Source organism: Blennius ocellaris (genome assembly GCF_963422515.1).
Source record: "Blennius ocellaris genome assembly, chromosome: 2".
NCBI classification, from domain to species: Eukaryota; Metazoa; Chordata; class Actinopteri; order Blenniiformes; family Blenniidae; genus Blennius; species Blennius ocellaris.
The window spans coordinates 18,837,225-18,851,019 of record NC_137651.1 but is presented as its reverse complement, the minus strand read 5'-3'; the positions used below and the strand labels follow the sequence as shown (position 1 = coordinate 18,851,019).

Here is a 13,795-nt window from a genome sequence, read left to right as displayed (position 1 = left end):
TATAATAATAATAATGATGTAATAATAATAATAATAATAATAATAATAATAATAATAATAATAATAATAATAATAATAATAATAACAATAAGCAGAGCTAATCTACTACCTAATCTATTCCATAATTTTTAGCTGCATAAACATTTGAAACAGAAAGATTAAAATCTCTTTTCAATACACCAAACATTTTAAGAAAACTTGTCCAAAACTGCAGTGTTGACAAGACTTTATTGACCATTAGTGTTTCAAAATCAATTCCTGCATTTTCCAGGATATTTTTGTCTGCTTATTAACCCCTAGTTCTTCAAAATTATTATTTGTTTTTTTCATGCTTCAGATCGTGCAGTAGATGATTATCGGAGAAATTCACTTTGACATACACATTATTCATGTTTGACATCAATGAAACAATCAACAATTCTGTTATACAGACAGATAATCCACTCACTGTTCATTTTCATCTATCATGTGGATCTAAATCAGTGGCAGAGTAACATTCAGGCGTGCTTGGCCATGGGGTGATCACTCCACAGGGGCAGATGGGAGAGTTTCTGTTCGGTATCTTTTTCAATGGGCCAGCCCCAGGCCTTAAAGAACGTGGTCAGGTTCATCCCAACGTTCTGTGAGAAGGTCTCGGTGTACAGGTTCATCTTCCCTGCGTTGTCAGTGGGGACGTTGCTCATGCTTTGGTAGGCAGAAAAGACATTCTTAAAGGCATTCCAGCCAAACTTTTCTTGAAGCTGCAGAACAAAGACAGAGAGTGAGATGAAGCTCTGGGAGTTTTTCTTTTTTTTTTTGGATTAGGCTACAACAACAACAACCCAGAAGTGATTTGATATACATTAAGAAAACAACCCTGTAACATTTCAGGAATTTATTTTGAAATTATATTAAATTTAATGCAAGTATTTGTATCATTGGTGCAAACCAGAGTACCTGGGGTAAACCCACACACGTACAGGAAGAACATCTGACATGAAGCCCACATGAAGCCCACCAACATGGACTCAAACTGGGTATTTTTTTCATTGAGAAGTGAGAGTTTTAACCACTGATCCCCTGTGCATCCAGTGTCTATCAATGCTGCTTATATTAAGACTCCAGGCTTTAATATGTCTTCACATTAAAAAAAAAAAAAATGAATTAACGTCTTCGCTGCAGTACTGCAATGCACCAAGAATTAAAGTTAATTTTTTCCCTGACCTGCAAGTAGGTCTCAAGAGCTGTCCACTCATACCAGTCGTTGAGGTTTCTGCCGGTTTTGACATACTCATCAACGCCACGCTCGCGAGATTCTGAGGTCATGGCAGGATGAGCCTGCATTAAAGACATCAAAAGGAAAATTCTGCCACTGAAACACATTCATGACAAAATAGAGTTAAATAGCTGCCTGAAAGAGAAGATATTTACGGCACCTGTGCCCTGTTGACCCCCAGCATCTCTTCATTCACGTACACTGACCAAAGGTTACATGTGGCATCCGTGGTGTGCGGTGGGAACTCCCAAGAGGCTTGCTGTTGGTTGTGTCCCAATTCATGAGTTTCTCCCCACAGACCTTTTGTTCTGGCATCGTTTGGTTTAACCAGCTCGGATGCAATAGATGAGTGCATCATGATGGGATAGCCTGCATGAAGCCAACCTGGAAGGAGAAAAACCACAGTCTGTCGCGTTTCTTGGCCGAATGTAACGCCGGGTAAAAATGCTTTACATGAAAACTGTCATCAAAATAACCTACACACTTGCTCATTCTGAACACAACATTTACATCACCGAAGTGAGAGGGATTGGTGAACTTTGCCCCCTTTAGTCTATGTATTTTTGCAGCTCCTGACTTATTTTCATTGCATCATTCAATGGGGGCAAAATTAGAATGATTAATGCCACTTCACCAGCAGACCAAACAAAACACAAAAAATAAATATATCTAAAAAAAAAATACAACATCAGACCAGTCTATTGTCAATAAGTTTCTGGAGGTCAAAGACGTATTGTTTGCTGTGAAATTAACAGCAAAAAAACTATTCTTTGTATATGAAATGTCTTGGTTTATCACTGTTCTATCAGCAGGTCTTAAGATGCCCAAAAACATACTCACCATGTGAAATCTGCACATCTGCAACAAAGCGTTCTTTGCGAGCAAATTTCTCCGGTATGGCCGCCAGATCCGCAACGCCCTTCATGATGCTGTTCCAGAGCAGAGCCACCTCGTCGGGGCGATCCAGGCCACGAACGATGCGTGACGGTACAGTCAGGATGATATTGTCAAACTCCAGTTCTGCCCAGGGTGAAGGTGCTGAGCGCAGCAAGGCCCAGTCATCTAATGTCGTAGCCCCTACGATAAATAAAGGTGGATATTGGGAAAAGTTTCCCGAAAGTTGAATTGTGGTAAACGTGTTGCCCAAGCTTGACGTTATTTGTACTGGAGGTGATAAATAATTCATCAACATTCAGATTCATCCTGTGTCTTCTTCAAGCTGATTAAACAGAAGTCCTGCATAGAATAGAATGCACTTCGAATAAGTGCAAAATACTCCACATTCCTCAATTCTCCTTCAACATTAAACTCAAATTGGAACCTGGACTTACAATGGGGCTAAGACGATGTGCAGAAGCAACATGAACGATAACTATGAATAAATATATAACTCCACCATAGATTTATGCTTTTTGCAAGAGAATCTTCTGAAGCAACAGTGACCCAGACTCACCATGTTTATAGTACGGGGCAGACACAGATTTCTGAATGATGACCTCCTGGCCTTCCACGTTTGAGTCGACCGGAGCCACCAGGTAGATGAGCCCCCCCCACAGGTTCCACACCTGCATTACCTCTGAGGTTACTGGGAATCGCTCAGAAACACTCGGTGCTCTCTTCAGCTCGGCGTGTTTCAGATAATCGGTCTGACAGCCTATCTGCACCTGTGGACGACATGAAGTGTGTGCTACAACTTCAAAACAGTACAACCACTGACTTCATCGAAATACTCAACACGTCGGTTTTCCTACTTTTCACCATGGTCAGGTTCTGAAGGTTCTGTTGACCGTGCATTACCTTTGGTTCATATCACATTTCTGGCCACTTAGCTTAATCCACTTGTCATCATAAAACCAAATAACACCCACCTATTGCTTCAATGTCACTCTGAAGACCAACAGCTCCACAGTTTCCATTTCATGTCACAACTGAAATCTTAGCTTCATCTTCCTTCGACCAGAACGGCCTTCTTGTATCTCAAGACTATTGCTCACCTCCACTCATGTCTGTCTTTCAATCTCAGCCGCAGAGACCCTCATCACACCTTCATTCCATCTTTTCTGGGCTACTGCAAGACTCATATCCTCCGTGGCTCAATAAGTTCCAGTACATCAAGAACTGTGCTGCTCCACTTCTTACAGACTCTTAAAACCTGTGACCCAATCACATCCGTTTTTCAAAACCTCCATGGCTGGCCAATTTACAATCCTCTCAATGACTTGCAAGGCCAATAATGACCTATTCTCATCATATCGGTCCGAACTCCTTCACCAGCACACCTCAGCTCACACACTCCACTCAGTCAACACCACCCTCTTGTCCCACGATACTCACATGAAGCACATATCTAGCAGAAGCGACCTAATCTGCAGCTGCTCCAATTCTCTGGAGATCATTTCCCAAAACCTTCTGTGACTCCACCCTTTCTCTCCAATGTTCATATGATCAGATAAACTTGTCTTGCATGCCTAATTTAGCAGATAATTTACTACTCAATGATGCGTCCAGTACAATTTGTAGTTATTCTTTACCACCCATCTCTTGTTGACGATGCTTGTTGGCATGTTCATGTCGGTCTTCATGCCAGGAGCGAGGTACAGACCTGTGCTGATCCACTCCTCTTTATCTAATACACACAAAAAAAGAAGCAAAACATCCTTTAGAAGCAAGCGTTTAACAATCCCAAGACATGTTTACTTTAATCTGATATAAGTTAAGCACTGGACAAATGATTGTTGTACATGTTAATCTCGTCATTTGGCAAATTTGCTACCGGCACTTGCCTGTTGTTTTGGCATTAATCAGGATTTTCTGGTTGTACACGGCAGGCATCGCCGTGTAATTCTTGATCAGGTAAGGCAGGAGGGCGTCGGGATCCTCAGACAATTCGTATACCTCTGTGGCTACTTGAAGGAGTAGGTGGTCTTTGGGACTTGTCACAGGTTTTTCCTCACTCACCTTGATATGAATTGATGAAAAACAGCAACAGACATGTGAAAAGAGTATGGTGGTATGAAGGTACCGTCATGTGAAAAAACATTAGTACACCCCATCAGATGTTTTATTCCTTGTCACGCGATGTTCACATATTGATGTCTAATCTCATTTTCATTCATCTCTGGAAAAGAAAGTGATTTAGTTGCAGGTAAACGACAAAAAAGTTTTTACTCGTTAAACAAACAATATCCACAAAAATGTGAATTGTAACAGAGGGAAAATTTAGGCCACCTTTCCCACCAACAGCTGGTGTTACAGTTAGTGTGGCTGAAATAACTAAGTCCCGTTATGACATTTTAGGGTTTTGCTGATTTATTTTAGCATGTTGGCAGTCGTTTTGAATATCCTCCACTTGTAGACTATTTTCAGTGGAATGGATTATTTCAAATTTGTTTTGAGACCATTTTAAATCACTTAGCAGACTCATAAGCAGCGGGAATTTTCTATGACCTCGGGCAGCTGTTTGGATCTCACCATGTTTTACACCTTCACAAACGGCCGGGAGCACATAAAACTACATTTCTGAGGTTTAAATAAGGCAAGCCTCTTTCAATTGCTCAGTTATGATGTTCTAATCATGTGATCCTGATGTGACACAACTGTGTTACATTTGAGCCATTTTAAAGTGGGAATACATGTGGGGGTGTCCTAATTTAGTCCTCACCAGAAATCAAATGTTTTTAATTATTACAATTTACAGAAAGTTTTTTTTAAGTATTTTCTTCAATTTTAATAATTCATTTATATTTTTCAAAACTTTCAATTGTGTTAAAATTGATGTAAAATTTTCATATGTTAAAAAAAACAACAACAACAACAAACAAAATAAAACAAAACACATGGGCTTTTGTAGGCTGTCCACATTTTTTCACATGAATATATGGGTTAATGGATGAATGAATGACAACTTATTCACTCATGCTATTTAGAAAGAAGAAACATGGAACTGATTCATGTATTTGCTACTACAATATGTTAATGCATTTTCTTACTTGTGTTATGGGTTAGTTATTTTAAGGCAGGACATATTGTTGAGGACTATTTACAACACCAGCCATTAAATTTCTACAATTTCCTACACTCACCTCTGGCATGCCACTCTTCAAGGTCTCAGTGAGGAAAGACAGGACTTGTGTGTAGGAGTAGCTGTCATAAGCCTTCAAGTTCAGGTAGTAGGCAGACTCTTTTCCCAGCTTTTTAAGCTGCTGCTGCTCTTGGTCGGTAAGTTCTTCACCCTCAACAACATGGCCAACAAAGCGCTTGAGAAGATGACGGAAGTGGAAGTTGGTACTCGTGGCCTGGCTTGGCACGGCAGCGTTGTATACTCCGGCTGGAGTAGTTTCCTTTAACACACTCAAACCCATTTTGTTCAGGATCTTGTTACCTGAAACAGAAGAAATGTTTTTTTATGCAAACACATGGTAATGACAAACTGATAGTTATGAGTAGAATGTCAATAATGTAATTGTGTCCAAAATGCACAACAGTGAAAGTCAAATGATTAAAAGCATGTGGATGGACTCAGGACTTAGAATTACTGATATACAAACTCTTGTCATTGCCAGTTCATCAGTCTGGGGTTCGGCCTCATAACTTTGTACGCGTGTCATTCTGTTCTGTTATCTCCTGTTCTCTGTCATTCTTGTCTTGACAAGCTGCATCCCTGAGGGTATTCTCATAACTGTCTGACCATTTTATTCACTCGTCAACTTTTTGCCTTTTACGATTGATCCACCACTCTTGATTATATGTTACTAATCCCCTCCAGCTTTCCCTGTCCTGTCTTGTGTCTTGACACTGCAAATATGTGCTATTCATTTTATACGACTATACTGACTATGTTTTTTCATGCAGCAAAAAAATTACACAAGTATGTTGTTCAGCATCCATGGCGTTTCACAGCTTTACTCGAAATGGATTCCTTCGTTTTCCTCAGAATTTTTGACACAATACACCATAATAACAATGTCAATGTTTTTGTTTTTTTTTAGTGTTTGCAATTTCAAGAGAAAAAAAGAAAGCAAAAAAGGAAACAAGAAATCACATGTTCATGAGGAATAATTGTTGCAACGAGGCTCAAAATTGAGCTAATTTCAACAGCTTCAATGCGGAGTATGAACTCTCTTGCCGAACAAGCATTGTTTTTTTCATCAAAACCAATGTTTTCTTCTTGAAGGTCCCAATGAGCACAATGGCCTTGAGGTGACCAAAAACCCAATGGTCAATCTGTCAGAGTTTCATTGTTCATCGGTGGAGAGAGGGGAACATTCCAGAAGGACAAACCTCTCTACAGCAATCCATTATTGTGGCCTATATGGTAGAGCTGCCAGGTATCAGCCAATTCCTAGTAAAGGGCACATTTTGCTAAAATGCACCTGAAGAACGCTCTTGAACAATGCTCTGTTAGAGTTATGACGTTTTCTTTGACCTCCGAACTGTGACGCTTCCTGCATGGACTTATTCAAACTGTTAAAATGGCGGCGGACTGTTTTGTTATTGAGCTGTAGATGATGGACAAATACCGAAATGCATCATGGGTACCGTAGTTTGTTCTGTCTGTGTGAAGGTCCGCCAATAGGAGAGCACGTTGCTTACGCCTCCTTCCAGCGGTGGCCAATGGGAAGAGGGGATTTACAGCAGCGCGTGTTTTATATAGGGAAGCTCCGGCTGCCTCACGCTCTCTGTCTTTTTCCTCCTCGTACTGAGCTCAACTGTTTCATCCTTGGCTGTTTTCCTTCGCGTTTATCGGCTAAGTATAAGACTAATCTTTGTTAGGCCAGTATTTCTGTCTTTTATAATAAATTACTGTGTTAATCCAATCTCAAGGTTTGTTGAACTATATTTAAAGTTCACCGCTGCTTCCCTTAACCAAGAGATCTGTCCTCTCTTTCTGTGCGGGTGAAAGACAAAAGGACAAAATGGCGTCACGAACAGGATTTTTAACGGAAGGGAAGTTTGGACGAATTGGTCCGGTGAGTGAAAAACGATTTTTTTCTGAACGTAATACCGAGCCGCCCGGGTTAAATTGAAAGGTGCGCAGTTTCCTGTTTTACCGAATAACTGTACATTGGACACGATAAATTGGCTCTGTGGTACGTGAAGTTGAACGCCGTTTGATATTGCTAAATTTTATAGAATTAACGGTAAATATGTTAAAGTTCAAAAACTTGAGAGTGGAATACGCAGTTTTTTATGTATACCAGGTGTCAAAGACACGCTGAGGAAGGTCTGGGACCTTTGGATCTATCTATCCTAAACAAAGAACCGTACTGGGTACGTTAAATAGAGATTTTAAAGCCTCATACTATAAATACTGTTCCTTGAACTATAAATAAGGACCTGAAGGTCGCTGTAGTCTAAGTTTATAAAAAAAACTCTAACATGGGATGAAAGGCCCGCAAAGTTTGGAGCTTGATCACTTGCAAACTTTGCCCCGCGTCCGGGACGCGTTTAACTAGGAAAGCGCTATTTAAGGGAAACTGCAGTCATTTTTTTAATATTTTGTAAGCATGAAGAGATTGTGTGAGTGGTTTGTATGTATTGTGCGTTTGCATCAGGCTCATGTTCTGGTAAAATACACAATTGTGTGGGTGATGCTGTGAGTTGATATAGTTGTGTTGTTGTTTTATCATAAGTGGAAAAAGTAGTTTTCAATCCGAGAATAACACTGTGAATGACTGTGTGAATGAAAAGTGTCCGAATTGAAACACTAGATGACTGATAAACCTTACGGTGCGGTTATTCTAGTGGAGTAAAGACAGCCTTTTATTGGAGATCTTTAGGCAGTTTGAAGTGAGACATTTCTCAGCTTTGAAACTGAAAAAGTGGCATTTTAAAGTATAAAATAAGAAAGAAAAAAAATGGATGCTGTGTGCTTTGTTATCTCCATGTGCTTGAGTAGGAGAAAAAGGGATAAAGACACAGGATAAGGGAAGAAGTAAAGCAGAAACCCCCTCTTCATGTAGAAAGTGGTTTAAGTAAAAGGACGAGAAATAGAAAGTGGTTTAAGTAAAAGAACGAGAAATAGAAATGTGATTTATATTGAAGGAGAAGAGGAAGTGTGTTTTGAAGGAAAAGTATGTTATTTTGTTGGCTATTATGGAAAGAAAGGAACAAGGCAGGTAGAAAAAGTTAGCCCAGCAAATAAGAGTAAAGAGTGTTGGTATTGTGGAGAGATGGGATAGTTAGTATGAGAATGAAGGAAAAAAGTGAAGAATTTGAAATGAATTTGAGGGACATTTTAGCGGCATGTGATGAATTTGAATGCCTCTAACTGTCTCTCTGTCTCCAAGAACCAGGGCTTGTTCATAGACCACCCCCGCAGCAACAATACCACAATACCAACTTGATACAGTTGGTATTGTAATGAGCTCTTTGTTCTCTGCAGACCGGCAGACTTGAGCTGCAAGAGCAGGAAGTCGATTCCTAAACAAGTAATAGCAAGACACCCTGCTATTAACCTCAGATGGACTTAAAACATCGCTGTCCACTTAACAAGTACACTTGTATTAAATTTTGTGCACAATTTTGTCAGACACATAGGTACGTTGAAACACTAGTAAGGATTCAGTATGACTTACACATAGTCATATAAATATACATTCACATACAGTGTTCATTGAGGTGACCCCCTTCTTTTTCACACTTCAACCATTTTAACTACCAGCCCTGTCTCACTAACATTAACTGGGACAAAAGCTAGTTATTTAACATCATGCCAGTATTATTGTGGTTTTTCTGAATTGTGTTTCATAACCTGAAGGATTGTTTTGTAGTACTATTGTATAGCAGAGATAGATTGTACCGACAAGGCCTAATTGTTTACCAGGTGTCCAGATGATACCACAAGAATGAATTAATATATGAACTTTCTTATCTGTAGACTGAACATGTGTGCCCTCAGAATCATTTGTTGACAATGCTTCTGAGGCCACAGGGGGAATGTTGGGATTACACAGGATCACAGAAGGATTGTTAATTTGGATTGTTAATTTTAGTAGAAAAAAATCTCCATTTGTCATGAGACGCAGCCATGACATGAAAAAAGACTCAGGAATGTAATTGTCTATCGCACCTAGTAGGGGGTTGGAGGAGCTCTGCAGGATCTCCTTCCCCCTTCCTCTTTCTCTGTTTACAACATGTAATTAAGACTGCTTCAGCTAGCAGACTTTTCACACCTCTGGATGCACTCGTGTCACAGGGGGTCCTGGGAGCCTCGCTCAGAGGAGGTGAGTTACAGCAGTTCAACTCACCCAGCGTTAACAACTAATACTTTTAACCAACTAACAACTTTTAAACCAGCGACCTCCACTCCTCAACTTTGCTGACCCTACCATGAGGGTCAGACCTTCCACATCCAGAGACCAGCGATCCAGAGTCTGCTTTCCAGGGAACCGACCGGTTCTTCCAAGACGGGACCAAGAAAAGACATCTCACATAACTTCTTTGTGTTTTCCTCAACAAGCAGGAAAACCGTCATAGCTTGGAGCCACCAGGTCTTCAGTCTGGAGGGGACCAACTCGGAGCTGTAAAGGACAGCTCCTGAAACACCAACTTCATCCTCTTCTCCTCAGCCTGCAGAACCAGCAGACACAGTTAGCAGGAGCTGCTAACTAAAGGAGAAGACACCAGTTTCCCTCCAGCAAGACGACAACTGAACTGCTTTAAGGCAGTGGTAACAATTGGGGTTTAATTGAGATTAGTTAAACTTGATGATTATGCATAGAACTGTTTAACTTTCATGAAAATGTGTTAATTCTGTTACAGTGATCGCATTCTTTTGATAATGATATTAGGAGCAGATAATAATGTGTAAACCAACGTTGACTCTGCCACAGACACAGGGTCTGCATGCTTATCTGTTATACTAACTGGTTAATTTACAATCTTACACATATATCAAAGACAACATTACACTGCGACTGAACACCAGCTGATGACTTATGACGTTTTACAAGATAAATCGCATTCACATAAACTTATTCTAGAAATGGTCCTTTAGCAAAGACACATAGGAAGCAGATGCTACGGCTAAGCTTCTATTGTTCCATTGTCATCAACACATGGTGGAGACCAAGGACAGTTCTCCTGCTCTCTGAGAACCGCCATTTGAAATGTAGTATTTTGTGATCCACCATCTTGTTTTGTACTTCCGTGACACAACTCACACAAATGCTCCTTTCAATTCTCTTGTCTCCACACACACACACACACACACACACACACACACACACACACACACACACACACACACACACACACACACACACACACACACACACACACACACACACACACACACACACACACACACACACACATGGTGTATGCAATCCCTTTGAAATAGAGATAACTCCTCAGCAGACGGCCCGCTAACCACATCAAAAAAGGGGTAATAAAAGCTGGGTGGGATTGTAAACAACACCAGCTATTTACAAGATAAAAGGAGAATGCCTGTAAATGGTGACACTTCCTGCTCACAGCAGGTGAGGAAGGACACTTGAGTCTTCCCCCATCTCTGGAGAATTTTTTGTAATGTTTACAGGAATCCAAGGTGATGGAGTCCATTCTGAGTGACGGAGAAGACATCACATGCCGTGAGGGTCGGAGGACATCGAGCGTGGTGCCATCTTCATTACTGCACCAAGGCAGATTCATCCGACAGAGAGATCATCGTTCCTGAAAACGACTAGGAATTCAACGACCAGGAGGGGCCAAATGACAACGAGGGAGCATCCTACGCAGAATCGACACCAGGAGGAGATCATCGCGACGACACCGACGACGAAAGATCCCCAGGGGTGCACTGCAGCAACCCCTGGCAATTAGAGAGAAAACATTGTTAGGTTCAAGCCGGTCAGAAGATCGCAAAACATTGTACAACACGAAGGATCCGAGGAGCAGCACTGATATAGAAAGACAGAAAGAATTAATCAAGAATTCATCTTCACAGAAGAACAGAGGATGAAGTGGCTGAAAAAAAACTGTTTGAAGGTTCTGGTCAAAGCCAGAGGTCCTGTATATGTGAATCATGGAAATGTTTATGTAGATTAATACTTGCATTACTAATTGTCTTATCATCCTGTTTTTTGTACATGTCACTGCCCATCCCGCAGGTAAAGGTATTAGTTCTCTAACGAATGTAAACCAAGTAAACACACTTGCATCAGCCACACGCTAAAATCACCAACTTCAAATAGTGAATCAATAGAAATTAAGGTAGATCTAACTAACAACCATACTACTTTTCCCCCTGTTTTCCCTAAAGGTAATTTTGGAGTGTGTTGGGATTTACTTCTATGGGAATTGAGAGATAAGGGAGATGTAGCTTTCCCAATAAAATTGTGTGATTACCTCTGCCAAAATAAAATAGGAGCTAAAGCTTGGATGTCTCCAGCAACAAAACGTGTAGGAATTAGGACCATTACTCAAGTTAAAGAAGTAAATGATTATTTCAAAATAACAACAGGAATTTTAGGTGATGTAAATAATTGGTTGCTAATGGCAGAGCAAGCTTCTAAAATCTCCCAGGACACAATTAAAGGTTCATGTTTGTGTATGCATTCTCGACCTCTACTTAAGGTAGTGCCGACTGCAGTAAACTCAAATTGTATAGTTAACTTAATGAATCAAACTATACCTAGTAACACCTGTAAGAAACTTTTCTCATAACTACAATATCTAAACTTAAAAACCCTATTTCATAGCACAGTGGCTAAACAAAACTTGACCTGTATTAAAGTAAATGCTGATAAAGTTGAACACAAATTAGGAACTCTTGATTCAACTTTGTGCGAAAAAACACTTCAAGTTCCCATTGATTTCACGCTATTAACTAGGTCAGATATATGGTGGTGGTGTGGATCAAATAAAATTTATGATGGACTCCCAAGACAGGCTAGAGGTTTATATGCATTTGTAACTTTAATAATTCCAGTAAAAGTCCTGCTTTTAAACATAGATAAAATTTCTACTCTAATACAACGCACTGAGGTGCACCAAAAAGTCATTTTAAACGTCGCAAAAGAGATTGGAGAAGACAATTAGATCCAACTTATATAGATGCGATAGGAGTGCCTGATGAATACAAATTAGTTGATCAAATAGCAGCAGGTTTTGAAAACCTACCAATTATCTCAATGTTTTTCCGGTGACACCTAATAAAAATAGACAGGATTAATTATATTCATTAAAATGTTCAACGTTTAGGCAATTGGACAGAAATGGGTTTTGCAGCCGTCCACGAACAGCTTCAAGTAACCTCAACTATGGCTTATCCGACCCGCATAGCCGTTGATATGCTCCTGGCTGAAGGAGGAGTATGTGCTATGTTTGGTGATAAGTGTATTTTCATCCCTAATAACACAACAGCAGATGGCACCTTAACTAGGACTCTAGAAGGTTTGCTTACACTCAAAATAAAAAAAATTATTATTCATCATCATAATTTAGGAGTTGATACATTCATGTGGGACGGTTTGGCTGACATGTTTGGTAATGTCTGTGTTGATTTCTATTTGTTGTTGCATTCCATGTAATAGAGAGCTTCTTACTCGTTTGATTAACACTGCCATCTCCCCTGACAAACGGGATGTAGTAAATATGGCATTGTTAACTTCCACAGGTGAACCAGGTCATTTTGATCCAGAAGATGAAACTAATCTGTTCTCTTTTAATGTTTATTTGTGATGTGATAGAATCACATCAAGAGAGCTATTGTTAGAGTTATGACGTTTTCTTTGACCTCCGAACTGTGACGCTTCCTGCATGGACTTATTCAAACTGTTAAAATGGCGGCGGACTGTTTTGTTATTGAGCTGTAGATGATGGACAAATACCGAAATGCATCATGGGTACCGTAGTTTGTTCTGTCTGTGTGAAGGTCCGCCAATAGGAGAGCACGTTGCTTACGCCTCCTTCCAGCGGTGGCCAATGGGAAGAGGGGATTTACAGCAGCGCGTGTTTTATATAGGGAAGCTCCGGCTGCCTCACGCTCTCTGTCTTTTTCCTCCTCGTACTGAGCTCAACTGTTTCATCCTTGGCTGTTTTCCTTCGCGTTTATCGGCTAAGTATAAGACTAATCTTTGTTAGGCCAGTATTTCTGTCTTTTATAATAAATTACTGTGTTAATCCAATCTCAAGGTTTGTTGAACTATATTTAAAGTTCACCGCTGCTTCCCTTAACTAAGAGATCTGTCCTCTCTTTCTGTGCGGGTGAAAGACAAAAGGACAGCTCTTACGACAACCAGGATATCAATAGCCAGATAGAAATGACCAAGACAACTTTGTGAATGTCCTTGAATGGCCGAGCCAGAAACCACTCTTGACTTTGATTAAAAACCTGTCAAAAGACCTGAAAATGGATAAAAAAATTCTGGTTGCAGTGTCGTTCACAATACTTTTAACACCTCCACTAAAATGGACGACACCGATACAGGAAGTTAGCTCACAGCTCACCCCTTACAGCCTCCTAGCCTGCATTAAAAGCATTTGCAACATCACTGCCAATCGTTGGTCCAAATTGCTCATTGTGACTGCAAGTGC

General features: G+C 40.3%; 1 protein-coding gene across 1 annotated transcript in view; it reads right to left on the bottom strand.

The window, feature by feature from the left end:
* Positions 1-288: 288 nt before the first annotated feature.
* Positions 289-13,795, bottom strand: part of LOC308140662 (TRPM8 channel-associated factor homolog) — a 20,983-nt gene continuing 7,476 nt past the window's right edge. The window contains exons 5-12 of the mRNA XM_080510539.1: positions 5,338-5,636; positions 4,039-4,213; positions 3,787-3,881; positions 2,709-2,919; positions 2,096-2,332; positions 1,416-1,639; positions 1,204-1,317; positions 289-740 (exon numbers count right to left, since the gene is read on the bottom strand). Coding sequence (XP_080366665.1) covers positions 498-740; positions 1,204-1,317; positions 1,416-1,639; positions 2,096-2,332; positions 2,709-2,919; positions 3,787-3,881; positions 4,039-4,213; positions 5,338-5,636 — 1,598 coding nt within the window. The 3' untranslated portion in view covers positions 289-497. The remainder of the gene's footprint in view (positions 741-1,203; positions 1,318-1,415; positions 1,640-2,095; positions 2,333-2,708; positions 2,920-3,786; positions 3,882-4,038; positions 4,214-5,337; positions 5,637-13,795) is intronic.